The sequence below is a fragment of the Brachionichthys hirsutus genome, chromosome 8, assembly GCF_040956055.1.
Source record: "Brachionichthys hirsutus isolate HB-005 chromosome 8, CSIRO-AGI_Bhir_v1, whole genome shotgun sequence".
Taxonomy (NCBI): domain Eukaryota; kingdom Metazoa; phylum Chordata; class Actinopteri; order Lophiiformes; family Brachionichthyidae; genus Brachionichthys; species Brachionichthys hirsutus.
In genome coordinates, this window is record NC_090904.1 from 5,814,705 (window position 1) to 5,829,546 (window position 14,842).

Genomic DNA, 14,842 nt, shown 5'->3' on the forward strand with positions numbered 1-14,842 from the left:
TTGGAATGTCAAGATGAATATGAAAGAGGGGAAGGTCAAATCGCAAATGAACATTGGAGCTCAGGGAACCGGCAGGAGGAAAAGCAGCTCGGAAATCAATCATCCTCTGGTGTGACTGCGCCGACACACAGAGTATGAATGCGCAACAGACACTCGCTCGCAAACCGTCTCAGCCAGCCACGCTGGGTTTTACACGCCAACATCTAACAGGGAGAAGAGACACAAAGGGAACCAAAGAACAACAGAAATCACATGAACAATAATAATATCACAGCAACAATAATCTTAGCAATATCAAAAAGGAACAAGAAGAAGTCATTCAAACGATATTGGCTTTGTTAACTACTAGGAACAGCAATGTCAAAGTACGTGTTGTTGATGGCTCTAAATATGTGCTGGACTGCAGCCATGGCAAAGAGGAGCGGGGCCAAGGCGGCCCGATTTCCTCAGGTGTCTGGGGGGGGGGGGTTCTGGCTGGGGGGAAGGAGGGCAAGATGCCCAAATATTGAGAAGAGAGGCAATGACTAGGAGAGTTTCGTTCGACCCCCCCGGAGAGCCATGTCAGACACAGCGAGAGTGCATGTCCTGCAGCAGCACCGGCAGTGAGGTGAGCTGGAGTTGCAGTCCAGACTGGTGACAGCAGGCGGAGGAGGATGGTGCATTGTGCGTCTGGAAGTGGGGCGGGGGGGGGGCGCTTCAGTAGGCTTGTCCCGTCTCCACCTGCAGCAGTCCCAGCACAGCCGAGTGGTCTCCAAGTTTCATCCTCCTCTGGGTGGACAAGCTCACATTCTTAGCCAGGTAGTCGACAGCAGCTGCACAGAGACAAGAAGACAATGCGAAGGCTCGTGTTAGATAGGTGGGGGGGGGGTTCTGACACACACGCTGCATTCACTCTCATTTCATTTCTCTGATTAAGGCTGAAATAAGTTGTGGCAGAAACAAGTGAGTCAAATGAAAAACAATTCACGCAGAGAGAGAGAGAGAGAGAGTGAAGGATGGAAAGTCCCTCCCCTGTCCCTTGTTTCAGGTTGGCACGCCGCTGGCACGGGCAATGTGCATCCTGGTAAAGTCTCCCTGCTGTCAGTCAGACAGGCCCCCCCGTGTGTGTGTTCGATGTGCCAGTCTTCATTACACTTGGCATCTTTGATTTCATGCCCTCCACACTCCACGTGGCCAATCATTTCCATCCGCAGACAGCAGCTCTGTCCTCTCTCCTCCATTCATTACCGATCTACTGTGCTCAATCATCATCTTAATTAACCTCACATCAGCTCACATCCGCACTGCCGTCAGTTTCCCGGTGCCGACACAACGCTGCGGCGTGCGCACGCATACACACACACGCACGCAATATGTGACGGCTTGGCGTGCGCTCCATCACGCACGACAGCACAAATCTATTTAGAAAGAGGACGCCAGAAGATGCAAAAAAAAAAAAAAATAAAGCACCAAGATCACAACTCGAAGCTGCATATAAATACAAACAAATGTTGGCTCGCCGTCACTGGCTAGCCTGTTGGGTGAGTGTGCTTTAATTTTACCCCATGAATGGCTGTGACAGCATCAGTCAGTTATGTTAATCTAATAAAGCGAACTCTTCCCTGCCCTGAGGGTGTGTGTATTTGTGTGTGATGGAGAACAGAGAAAGAGGGAGAGGTGGGCAAGAGGACACTGTTGCCCCCGAGGGTGTGCCGTTCTTTGAAGTGGCCCTCTCCTCTTTTCCCATCCAAGTGGAGTGGGGTGTGACTAAGGCAGCTCTCTGGTTTTGGTGGTGCTGGGAAGGGGAGGGGGGGGGGTCTTTATCAAGAGCACGTGTCTGCTTCCACCGGCCATGGGGCAAAGGTCAGGAAGTCCTTTTTCCTGGGAGCTGGACATCACATTGTCAGCTCAAAATAAGATGTTCTTGTTAATGCAATGCCTCCAGCTCGACTCTCGACACCGTCTACAGTATAAAGATGAATGTAGGATTTACTCACTCTGGCCATACTGGCTATACTGGTAGCCTGCAGTGACGGGGTCCACGCTGTAGCCGGTGGCGCTGTAGGTTGGGGGGCAGTATGACTGGGAGGATGCCAGGCTGTCCACACTCTTGATGGCGTCAGAGCGCTGGCTGCAGCTGGCTGAGATGGGGTTGGAGCTCTCCAGGCTGCTGTGCAGGGGGGAAATGGAAAAGTCGTGCTGTGCCTGGGAGGGAACAGCGCTGGGGTTGCTCAGGATACTCATCACCTGGGGGTGAGGGGGAATGGGAGGATGTTATAAATTTGGAAAATTGAGGATCAAAGCATTGACAGAGCTGAGGGACAGTACTTTTCCCTTCAAATATAGAGCCATCCTGGCACTTCACGGTACAAATGCCAATAGATATATATATATGCAAGTTCAACTTTAAAATAGGGAAAAGGAAAACTGCCCCTTCTTTTTTTTTTTTTTTTTTAAGAGGAGGAGGAAGGACACAAGGAGGGTGTTGAGGTTAGAAAAAAAGAGAAAGGGAACAAGAGAGACAGTTTCCATTAACTGGTGCTGCCAGTAAGTGTTCTGCTGTGGGACAGAAGGGTCCCAGGGTGATAATAGACTCACTATTTGTGCCAGACATCCCCTGTCCCACAGCCCGAGGCCTGAGCCCGAGCCTACAGCACAACAAGCACCGAGGGAGTCTCTAATCCCTCGCCCCTAGCCTACCCATCTCATGAATAGTAATGGAGTTGGAACTGGTAAATGATCCCCCTCAGATCCCTGCACAAAGTAGGCTCTACGAACCCTACTGAGGGGCCCGCTGATACTGCAGGTTGAGGCTCGCCTGAATATCACAGGGTGTGTATTATTCATAGTGCATAAAAGCGTCCAATTCAATATTCTAGATTAATGTAATAGCATGTGACATTTGTCAGAAGAAGGTCTCAAAGTATGTTAAAATGGAAGAGATTTCCTCTAGTGCTATTCTGGGTGAAAGCGGAGCGGACAGAACACTGTGGAGAATTTTATTTATTATTGGGTTTTTTTAGGCTGAGAGTTTCTTAAAGTGAAAAGGGAAAGTTAAATGTGTGTGCATGCATCTGAGCAGGGGTGGTGAAAGGGGAAGTGTCCTGCACAGGCTGCCCTCCTATAGCAGCGGAGCTTTCCACTCAACATCAGGTTCATATTGAGTTTTGCTATGCTGCACTGGCCCTTGACCCCTCTGCTGCTAAACCAATTAGCCTATCATGGAGGTGGTTACACAGTGTTGATACACATGCAGACATATGTTTGCACGCACACACACAAAGAGGCAAATGCGTGCACATAGCACGCAAACATAGCAGCGGCAAGCCAAGTGGACCACAAGTGATGCACGGAGCCAGGAATATCCCACCGAGGGGAAATGAACCATATTCAGCAAATTCATCGTATCTTTACAAAAAGCCTCCCAGGAAATATAAAGCACTCGAAGCAAGTCAGTGACGTAAAGGCCGGTTACTCATTTCCACATGTTAATTCTATCAGTATGGAAACCCCCACCCTATCTTCTCCACATCTGTGGACAAAGCATGTGACATGTATCCATAAGTGGGAGATTCATGACTCTCTTCAAGCTGGACACATGTGATGCTGTCTCACATCTGGGGCTGGACTGCAGACAGCAGGAGTACTATGTCCTGATGGTTTGTCGTGGCTAAAAGTAAAGGGGGTACGCTTGTTAAGGGTCCTGAGTGAGACAGCTGAAGGGCATGAGTCCATTTTAGTCATTGGCTAATTGGAGCTTGATTGCATCGCCTGCTCATGAAGATTATCCAACATTTGGCTTGAAAGTTATTCACGCTCGTAAAAATTCTTCAAAAGAAAAATGACTTCTTATCGTTGAAATTGTACAATTTTTTGCTATTTTGGTGAATCAGGGCGGGTCAATGTCTTTAGAGTCTAACAAGTGTTGTCATCTGTGAGGATGATACCATTCTTCAGCTTTCCTTCATAAAAGACAATCCTGTCTTCATAATTTGAGATTTGTTAGAAGGTATGAGGTTGAATCCATCAGCTTGCTTCACTCGCATTTGAGGTTATTTAATTACTAAGAAAAAAAATCTGTGTTCTTTTCTAATCGTTTTCTCAATGTGACGATGATGATGATGATGATGCTGGTCGAGGTGAACATGGTGTCACATCCTCTGTGTTTGACTCACTTCTACTTTGACAACTTCATTAGTATTTTATATCGTAATTGAATGTTATCCATTAATTGCATGGCTTTACAACATAAATGGTTGCATCCGGTTTTTGGTTTGTTAACATTCAGAGGTGAAATGAGTCACATTAGTCTGTATAAGATGCATTTTGGAGCTGGATATCCTTACGTTTCTGTTGTCATGACGAACAAATCATATTTTTTTTATAGGAATTTACTCTCAGACATGAATAAAAATGTTTTTGTTGTTTGTTATCTTAATTTTACAATATTTGATAGAGCCTCACCAGGACGCTTCCGTATTTACACAGATGCTTTAAACAATACTTCTTGAGTGGGAATTAGTGAACAATTTGGGAGCAGAGGAAGAAAACAAGCACATTAATTTCCTTACATTTTACACCCCTTCCTTCTTCTCACTTCCTCCCTCCCTCCCTCCCTCTCTCTCCCTCTTTCCTTGCAAGCAGCATCCTCAGCAGTTCAGAGTTCGTTTGTTGTCTGACGTTGTGTGAGTGCTGGTTTGGGAGAGATAATGTGAGCCAGGACCTAGTTTAAAGGACAATGCTCCAGGGCGTTCCCCCCCCCCTCATCCTCGACTTTTCCGCGTTTTTCCCTTTTCCGCTCCTTCTCTACAGATAGATTACTTTATAAATAATAATAAAAAAGTAATTAATTCTCTCAACTTCTGAGCCCTCCAGCCTGTGGCAAAGTGAATGGGAAAGTGTAAATTGATACAATGTGCATCCTTTCAGATAAATAAATAGCAGACTTGAGACACAAAAAGGGCCCCTTTCATACTTACTTAATTTCTAGAACAGTCAAATTATATATTTTTTTGTCCGTGCCAATGTTTGACGAGATGCTCTTTGTTGAATTTCTTTCCAGAACAAAACAATGTGACACAAACAAGAGCCGACAGAAACACGAGGAGTGCTACGGGAAAAAACAAAAACAAAACAGTGGCAAGACAATATGCTGCAATACCCAATGTTTAACCAAAACTCGTCGGTGTTATTTCACAGCAACTATTTATTTCCTATATGTAACGCAATACTAAAAAGCACAGGGTAAAAAAGCACAATAAAAATAAGGACTATTTGTTGCTTTTTAACACATTTGCGATAATAAGTGAGGACAGGAACTCCAGCGTTGGACTCAAACAACACAACCTTACAAATGTATAAAGGAAATGGAGCAGTGAAAATATGATAGCCTAGAGAAAACCAGGCAGAGAAGAGAGGAGAAAGTGATACATGGAGAGTGAGGGGAAAGTGGAGGCTTTGGGAAGTACAAAGACTCCTGTAGGACTCCGCTGGCCTGAGGGCTAGCCTGCCTGGTGAGCTGATAGGAGCCCCTTCTGTTCTATTCCCGGCGCCAGCGCCAACACACCCCACTCCACAAATACTCTTAATCTGGGCAAGACTGGATTAGTTCCTCTGTCACCGATAGCTCCCTGTTCTGCCCAAATCAAAATGCCCCCAAGATGTACCTTTAAGTTAGGCAGAGGTCACAGGGGTAGACAGGGGGAAAATGAGCACTCCAAATGTCTGTAAGTTATCTGCGTGCTGCAGAATAACATCTTGCACCTTAACAGATCTGCCAGGTTGATACCGGTACTCACTTCAGCAGAGAAACGATTAAAGATTATGAGCAATGACAGTGAATTTTAGATCAATATTTGAAGGCCAGTCCTGAGGGGGCGATTATTTTAAGAGAAGAGTGTTTTTTATTTTATTTCTGGGACCCAGGATTAACACGGATCCCATGTTTGGGCGTGTGTGTGACCACGAGAGCAGATGAAATATCGAACAAAGACGAAAATATGTATATGCACAGATATACACTGACATTTTTAACATTTTCTTTGATGACTTTGCTCAATTATTCTTCAACTTAACAAAATATACGTTAAAAATACTATTAAACTCTCAATCAAACACCTTAAAAGTTAAAACCAAAAAAAATTAAGGAGGTCAATAACATATAAAATAAACAAATAAACAAACAAATAAAATAGCAGGGACAAGGTCAGTCAACTCCTACCACCACAATGATCCACCCTCCCCCATCTCCCATATGAGAGGCCCGGCCCAGCGGGCAGTAAGTCCCCTCATCTGAGCAGACAAAATGACTATTTAAAAATAACAGTGATTGCATAAATTGAATTAAAGCGTTTTGGTCACGGTGGAGGTGGCGTGGGGCCGCAGCACACTGCCGGGATGACGACGGGCAGCAGATGACGGGCTCTGGCCTGCATGTCACTGCGTTAATTGTCTGTGGCACATTAATAAAAACTGAAAAGTGTCTTCCAACAACGCCACAGGATGAAGAGGCAGAAGCAGAATGAGAGGTAAAATGGGAGGAAGGGTGGCGGGGGCTAGCACTGGAGGGGGAGACATGGGCCTTTGAAGTGTATTGGGGGGGGGGGGGGGGGTTAGGGTAGTGGTGCTAATTGTGTTCAATTAATTGGCTGATTGGCACTGACAGAATCTGGGCATTGACAAGGCCGGCACAGATGAGGGTGATTAGTGGGCACTGGAACAAGCTGTCACTCCTCACAACATGTTAGCCATCCCATCGCGCTCCTGCGTCTCTCCTGCCTCCGCTCCATGGAGGTGTCCATGCATGCAAAGAACGCTGCCGCAAGCAGCTGAAACGGAATATAATCTACAGTATGTTTATTTTAGGGTCTCTCTCCTTGCAAATTTTCATTAAACTAAATCCTCTCCAGTCAACTTCAGCTCTTGCTAGCCTTGTTCAAGGCATGCTCGAGACTGCCGTCTAGCTCCGCCTTCCACACATCTCGTAGTGTAGGCTATAAACCCGGCCCCCGCTCTAACCAGAGGTTAATGTGCCATTTATTGGACCGCAATTGGAGAATGTGTGGGGAGCAACCGTCTATTCTCTGCTAGTGATATGCTTGAGTAACTATGGGATGGATTCAGCCACTGGGAACAAGAGAGGCCCCTTCAAAGCCCCCCCATGCACACACACACACACACTTCAACTCTCCACACTTTGCACAAATGCCTCTTCTAAATTAAACGGCAGATTTTCTGATTCCAGGAGAGTGGTTTCTGCGAGGCAGGGCCTGTGTGTGTGAGAGGGAGGGAGCTGCTCCACAAGGAAAGCGAGGCGGATTGAGGGAGTGAAAGAGAAACAAGGGGGAGGAAGAAGAGGAGGAGGAGGAGGAAGAGAAGGGAAAAGGTGGGAGTTGTTTGCTAAAACCAGCAGGGGCCACATCTAGTGAAAAATGTCAGGTCAAATTGTTCTTGACAGTGTTAATATCTGCACCTCATAGCCATAATTACATGTAAATAAATAGTGAAATAGCTCTCAGCTGGAGACTGAGAGGGGAGAGCTGCTGCATCAGACAACCAGCTGAGGACCCAACAACCTCTCAAATGCTCCTTTGCTTCCTATTGAGGAATGGGAGAGAGGAGGAGCCTGAAGGAGACACGTGCATCAAAGTGTGCTGGCAACAGACATTCTGCATTTCAACGTTTTCTTACACACACGCTAGGAGAGCAGCGAGTATTGCCTCAACTTTACAATGTCAACGAGGGGGGGGGGGGGGGGGGGTGAGAAAATGTGGGTGAGAGGAAAAAAGTCAGAGAGAGTATTAATCACAGCTGTGCACCTGTCACAGTGGCATCTGGAACTAAAAGGAAGCACATGCAGCTAGACAACATCCCGAGACCTCCGGCTAGCAGGACAGGTTCACAGCAAAACTCTCTACCGCTCCGTCCTGCAGTCCACAACTGTGCAAACTGAACTCTGACCCTGAAAAGATGGGACATCCATCCATCCATCCATCCGTCCATTTTCTTCCGCTTTTCCACTTTGTGGATCATCGGTGTTGACGGAGCCCATCACCAGCTTGCTATGGCCGAGAGGCGAGGTACACCTCAGACATGTCGCCAGCGCCTCGCGGGGCAGAGAGAGACAAACAACCACTCACACACACACACGCTCATACACTACGGACAATTTAGAATAATCAATTCACCTAAATTGCATGTTTTTGGAGGTGGGAGGAAACCGGAAAACCCGGAGAAAACCCACGCACAGATAGGATTCGAACCCGGTATTATTATTATTATTATTATTATTATTATTATTATGATACAGGTCATCTTCAAATTGTGAGAGTATGAGTCTGGAAATCTCAGATGAGTATGTGACACAGTGCATGTAATAAGTATTTTAGATAGGACCCATGTCTCCGCCTATATTTTAATAAAGGCAGTGCCACTCTCCACCTTATAGGCATTTCAACTGCGTGGGACACACAGCGTGTGAATCGGTCTCAGTCATTTTCCTCCTTAAATCCCCATCTTCTAGGATTTACTGAAATTCATATTGGCTGCCTCTGCAAGATAAATGTAAATCACATTCCCTTATATTTACTATTTATCAGGATGCAGCAGCTCACTTTCAGCAGGAAATATCTCTCACCCGCACACAAACATCCTTGCATTTAAATAGCATTTTTATTGTCCGCCATAGCCTTTCATCTGGGCGTAAGGAGAAGAGCTGCCTCTCCAGGGGAGAGAGTTGGAGTGAGGGAGGAAGGTGGGGAGAGAGAAAGCGCAAAGCACTATTGGCAAGGCATCGTGGGATGACAAAAAGCCAAATGGAGCGAAGGAAGGTTGGTAGGTGAAAAATAGCTTCTGAATACATAAAGCTGAGACCAAAAATATTTTTGGAATGAAAAAGAAAATGGCTTCACTTTGAGCTCTGGGGACCTGGAAGATGGAACGAGCAACAAATGGCTCAGGTGTAGCGGCAGCATGGCGGCTGCAGCACTGTCTCAGCTATAGGGGCAGATGAGGCTCACATGTAATGCTGCAGGTACGGCCATGATGCACTCCAAGAGCATCCCTCTTTAGAAAGAAAAATGATAGTGATGATGTCACACTTCATAACAGCATTTAGTACATGCAGACAGAGTTCTGTACAGGCTGCAGGAACGAAGGCCAACGCAACATGAAGACCACAGAGGCACATAATCTTTCCTCAGCGTTCAAAACTGTTGCGAAACAACAGCAAACACTAATAATCTGTGCAGAAACAGTATCGCCAGTGGATATGATTTACAGTCCCTGGATCTTCTTGGCAGCTGCCGACAGCAGGTCTCTTTTTTCTGAAAGCCTCTTACATCTTTTTTTTTATAGTTGCCAAATTGAAACAGTATTTGTTTTAATGGGAGTTCTAATTAACCAGCATGTATTCCCCCCTCTTGCTCTGCAAGTGGCTGAGCTGTGAATGCAGGCGATGTGCTCATCCCCTTTGATTTGTTGTCAGCGGAGCCTGCCAGCTGACACAGTGCCCGGCGAGAGGCTTAATGCCCAAGTTTTAATAATGTGGGGGACTACGCGAATCTCCCTCTCTCATTGGTATTCAGGTGCAGAATGTCTTGTTAGAAGTCGGGGAGGGAGGCGGAATGAAGTCAGAGCTCCAGATTGTTCGGTACATTTTCCCCTCTCCATTTTTTTTTTATTTTTGGCAACGGCAGAGCTTGCTTCTTAAAAATAATTCATCCAGTTTTTTTTAAAAAAAAAGAAGCGCCTGCGCTAGCTAATGGAAGAGCAGCAGCACAGTTTGGAGTCTCCCCTGGCTTATCTCGCTCAGACAGTTGTGGGGTGTCGCTGGTGAGCATGGTGTCAGCGTGCGTGGTACCAGCGCCACGCGGGCAGGCAGGCCTGGGGACACAGATCAAAGGGAGGCAGGGGTGAGAGCCGCTGTGTCTCTGATCCTGTGTGTGTGTGCATGTGTGTGTGTGGAGAGGCCCGGCCCACTCACACAGCCCAGAGGCCCTCCTCAGATACACGCACATCCTTGTCATTCCAAAACACACAATTTTATAAAACTGCAAACCTGGAAAAAAAAAAGAAAAAGTTCCTCTCTCAACTTTGTGAACTTCCTTCATCACACCAGCGGTGAGATCTCCGTCTGTCACCCCTGTAGAGTTTGCTGGTGTTTTTTTTGCCCCATCACTTCTTCCCATCACACAAAATAACCTGGACACAGTAGAACATCTCTGCAAAGCATTCAACAGCGCATCTCCCACTTTGTGTGACCGGGTGTCATTCCTTCCTGAGGTTTCTCTGTGGAAGGAAACCTGTTCTCTGAAACTGAGCTCCTCTCGCATGGCTTCAGCCTTCAGTCACGGCCGCTGTTTCCTCCTCTTTCCCAGCAGGTGTCCCTGTCATGCAATAATGAGGAATTCCACCCAAACGTCTCCCGTAAAATGCAATGCCCATGAACGTCGCCTCAAAGAATCATTTGAAAAGTAAGGGGAATGCTTATTTAATGTTTCCCATTACTGAGTTTTGTTGAAAAAATACACAATATGCGTGAAAGGTGATAATGACGATGATGTGTTTGCCTGAAGAGCACGGCATTCTTAGTCAAATACAAATATATTTTATTTTGAATATGCAAAAATCTCATTCAAGGCCGCATAGAAAGTTAGAACTCAGTCCAACTTAATGATATTATTATAATATAAGAGTAAACATAACCATCCTGAGGCAGATTCATGGCATGTCAGTCCTATGTGCCCTTCCCTTCCCTTCCATCCTGCACCCACTGTGCCACTAAATGAAACAAGACCAACAAAAAAGACGCACTTCTGGTTTCATTCCTTTTGCCCATCCATACGCAGCTTCACTCTCAGCACCCCAAATATACTGCATCCCAAACATGCTGTATATCCCACAATAACAGCAGCCAGTTTGAGTGTGCATGGCTTTTCCGCCGCCTGTAATGGGAAAATGTGTGCAGTCGGGATAGGTTATGGGATTGGGATGGACGGGAGCTCCTGTCGGGATTGCTGAACACTGCAGGATTCCATTACAGACTTGGCACCTCGTCCCTGCAGCCCATTTACTGGGAATCAGAGAATTTTTCTTGTCAATCTTTACAGCAACAGCTAGGCCATCAATGCCAGACACTTGAAGCAATAGCTTGCACATATACCGACCGATGCACAAGCATATCTCCCTCAAGCAGATGCTGTCTGTAACTTACAATTTTAAATTCTCATTTCCATCTAGAGAGATAGATTCTTTGTATCGTTTTATTTTATTTTTTTATTAGAGGGATGGAAAACAGAAAAAAAAAACATTAAAACACGCTGTAAATCGTGAAAAAATAAACTGTAAGGTGTTTAAAATGTTTACATCGTTTTCCAAACCTCAAACTGATTTGGTGTTTCATTAAAATGTCTTTGAAAGTGTAACCGGATGGGATGTAATTAGGCAGGCAGGTGTGGGAGGGAGCACCTGTGGCCCATTTGCCACTGATTGGGGGGGGGGGCGTATATAGGTGCTTCCCTTCCCTCGTTCCCTGGTTCTTGTCTTTGTGTTTTCCCCGTTGAAGGCAGGTTGGCCGTAGTCACTGCCTTGTCTCTCCTTTTCTTTTGTTTGTAGAGTGTTAAATAAATGTTTTGAATTATTAAGTGCCGTGCTGGTCGTCACTGTGAGCGGACCTGTGGTTGGGGAAACCCGCTAAAACGAGCTGGGGACCAAAGGAATGAAAAAATAGCTCTTTAGGTTGAAAGTCCTAAAGTGGCGTTGTCGGCAAAGGTCGGACCGTTTGGCCCCATATTCCCAACGCCACAAAAGCAAAGACAACGGTTCATTTAACTCGGAACAGATAAACTGAAGTTGTCATGGGAGTTTTATATGTATAGCTGCGTGAGGCCGAGAGAGAGACGAAGGCTGGCCAACCCAGCAGGACACTGCAGCATATAGTGAACTCTGATTCTGCCGTCAGTGGAAACATTCATCTCCATGCTGAGACGCTGATAGGAATGCCACACAACTCAAGCATGCACTGTGTGGCGCTTCACACACACACACACACACACACGTATAAAAGCCCTAAAAAGAATCAAGATAGAAAATCCACAATTCAAGCCCTAAATACATACATGTAAAAAAATAAAATTATTAAAAGCATTTCAGGTGGGTTTCTTTTAAAAAGGACTTTAATCAAACCCACTTGATAGAGTAATTGAATAGTGAAAATCCATGCTGTACAGTTGCCCAAAGGCTCCTGTCCTGATCCTCACTATGACAGGAAATGTTTAATATCCCAGCACATTCCTGAATGCCTATGAAGAGAGGGAGAGAAAGCGACGGCGTGCCCCATGCCAGTATTAGAGAGAGCCATTAATGAAAAAAAAGACTCCACGCTTCCTGGTGTTTTTCTGCAGGTTTGCAGTGAGAGCATTAGCAGTTAAAGCCTCTGTGCCACGATTAACAATCAAACACGCTGTGAGCCTCCATGTTATCCTCCGTCGCTCCAGCACGAGAGAAAATCTCTTTTTTTTGTCACAAAATCCTCAATTCTTTCTTCTCCGAAGAAAGAGGGTAATACCAAGAATGTTTCCAATCTGCTTTGAGAAATATTTGAAGAAGGAAAAAAAACTCCCAATAAAACACGTGTGAACGACGGGGGTAATTGTGGACAAATGCAGCATTGAAATTCATTTTCAACTCTTTACACACCATTTCAATCTTATTTTCTGCCTGTTAACCACATCTTGTTGGTGAGGGGTGGGCAAGGACCGGCCACTGTTGATGGGTAATTGTGTATAATTCACTCCGTACACACGATTTGCATCAATGCAAATCATTTTGCATTCTGCGCTACTTAAAGCTCAACCCTTACCACACAGTCCCATTTAAACGCTCCTTAATTGCGGTGTCCAAAGAGGTTAAAATCCAAAGCTTTACAGAGGAGCAAACAAATCCATTCATAGGGTACGGCACATTAAGCACCATGCATATCTGGGCTTCTATACGTCTAACATTATATTACATAAAGCTAAGTGGCAATATCCCTCTTCATTAGGAGCACTGAAGTGGCCGACAGGATGGACCTGCAGGACATGAGCAGAGCACATTGCTTCTGTCGCTCTGCCTGGAGATCATACCAGAAAGAGAGGAGGAAAATCACTCATATAGCCGGAGTCTTTGTGTGACGAGAAATTATGGGCCTACATTTATAAGCTTTAGCTAATTATTCCCTCTGTGCTGCACAGGATTTAGACGTCCCAGGAAAGTGGAACCCGCTGTTTGGAGCAGCTCGATCACTTTGCAGTGCTATCAAGATGAAATTTAATTTGTTGATGTTAATCCAATTGTTTTACAAATGTAGCAATTTGGAGTAGCTGAAATAAATCTCGGGCTTTGGAAAAGCGAACGCACTGGTAGTTATTTTGCTGAACATGCTGCTTCTGAATTTTAATTGAAGTCAAATACAATTAATTACACGTTCTGAACAGTTACAGGAGGCGTAGGGAGGGAGGTGGTAGAATGAGGGGGTTTCAACGTACACTTATTGGGAAAGATTTTACACACTTGAAGACAGTCTTACCTGTGGGGAGAGCCCGTTTCCGACGGCGTTCATGTGGTTGCTGGAGGCTGAGGGACTCATGAATGAATCAGAGTAGCTGGAGAAGCTGTGGCGATTGGACGAGAGGCCGTAAGCAGAGCCGCTGTCAGCACTCAGGCCCCCCTGGTGCATGGAGGACGGAGGCAGGGGTTGGGGTCTGTGCAACGTGCTTCCCTCTACTACCAAGAGCAACACAAACAAATCGGTAAAAGGCAAAGAAGTTGAAGTTTCCCAGACGGCATGCCTGAAAATAACATTTGATAAGTGATACGTTTTGAAATTCTTTATACATAAAACAGGTTTCATTGGACAACAAAAAAACGGAAGGTTTGTTTCCATTCGGCTATGACTAATATCTGAATCTTAACATAACTCCTCGCTGCACGGTTCTTATATTGTTCTCCTGGTTGCGATGCTTTGAAAATTAGCATAAAATATGGATGACATTCCACAAAGAAGATAACTAATTTCATCTTTATGTAAATTAGATTCAGATCACGGTACAAAACGTGCTGTATGTCTGTGATGCTGTAGGTAAAGATGCGGGTCTTACCCTGCGAGAGTGCGGCGCTGGGGTAGCCGGAGTCCTGTAGCTGGTATGGTAAAGCCGCCATCCCTGTAGGGGGGAATCCTCCCGGCAGTAGGTGGTTGAATGCTGCGAGCTGATTGGCCCCGGCCTGTTTACGCCACCGAGCTCGCCTGTTGCTAAACCAAACCTGTATAGGGGAAATCACATAACGCGTTTCATTTCATTCATTCATTTCAGATCTCAGCGATGCTTTACTTTTGTCTTCATTCCCTTCTTCAATCTAGCTCTTGGACAGGAGTGGGCCTTCAGTTACGTCTGCAGGCTCGCTCCTGCCGCCTCTGATTAATCTCCCAGTTAGTGCGAGTGCTGAGGCTGCTGCTGGTGGTGGCGGGTCTGCGGTCCCTGTGGGAGCAGCCATAGAGGCTCGGTGGTCCGTCCCTGTTGTTCTTAAATGGCTGAAGCTGTGATCTGTGTAAACCGGCTGCCCTAAGCCTCCTTCAGAGGGAAGGAGTCATCTAAAGGTCAGATGTAGGACGCTCACACCTCGAGCACGTCTGTGAAGCTTGACGCTTTTGGAGATGGTGTACTTCCATTCGGCTGTTTTAATATGGTTGTTTTTAAGCTTAAAAAGTCGTATTGAAAGAAAGAGCGGGTCCTAACATTTGGGTTAAGAGACAAAGTTACCAAGGCTGCGACTGGCAAAATGCTCACAAAACAAGCAGCGCCAAATTCCCTGAATGAAAGGACGG

General features: G+C 45.8%; 1 protein-coding gene across 2 annotated transcripts in view; it reads right to left on the reverse strand.

The window, feature by feature from the left end:
• Positions 1–696: 696 nt before the first annotated feature.
• pax7a (paired box 7a) overlaps positions 697–14,842 on the reverse strand; it is a 40,605-nt gene continuing 26,459 nt past the window's right edge. The window contains exons 6-9 of one of the 2 annotated variants that reach the window (XM_068742590.1): positions 14,118–14,280; positions 13,547–13,740; positions 1,977–2,226; positions 697–812 (exon numbers count right to left, since the gene is read on the reverse strand). In XM_068742590.1, the coding sequence (XP_068598691.1) occupies positions 697–812; positions 1,977–2,226; positions 13,547–13,740; positions 14,118–14,280 (723 nt within the window). Of the gene's footprint in view, positions 813–1,976; positions 2,227–13,546; positions 13,744–14,117; positions 14,281–14,842 lie in introns of both variants that reach the window. The other variant, XM_068742589.1, reaches the window with a different exon arrangement.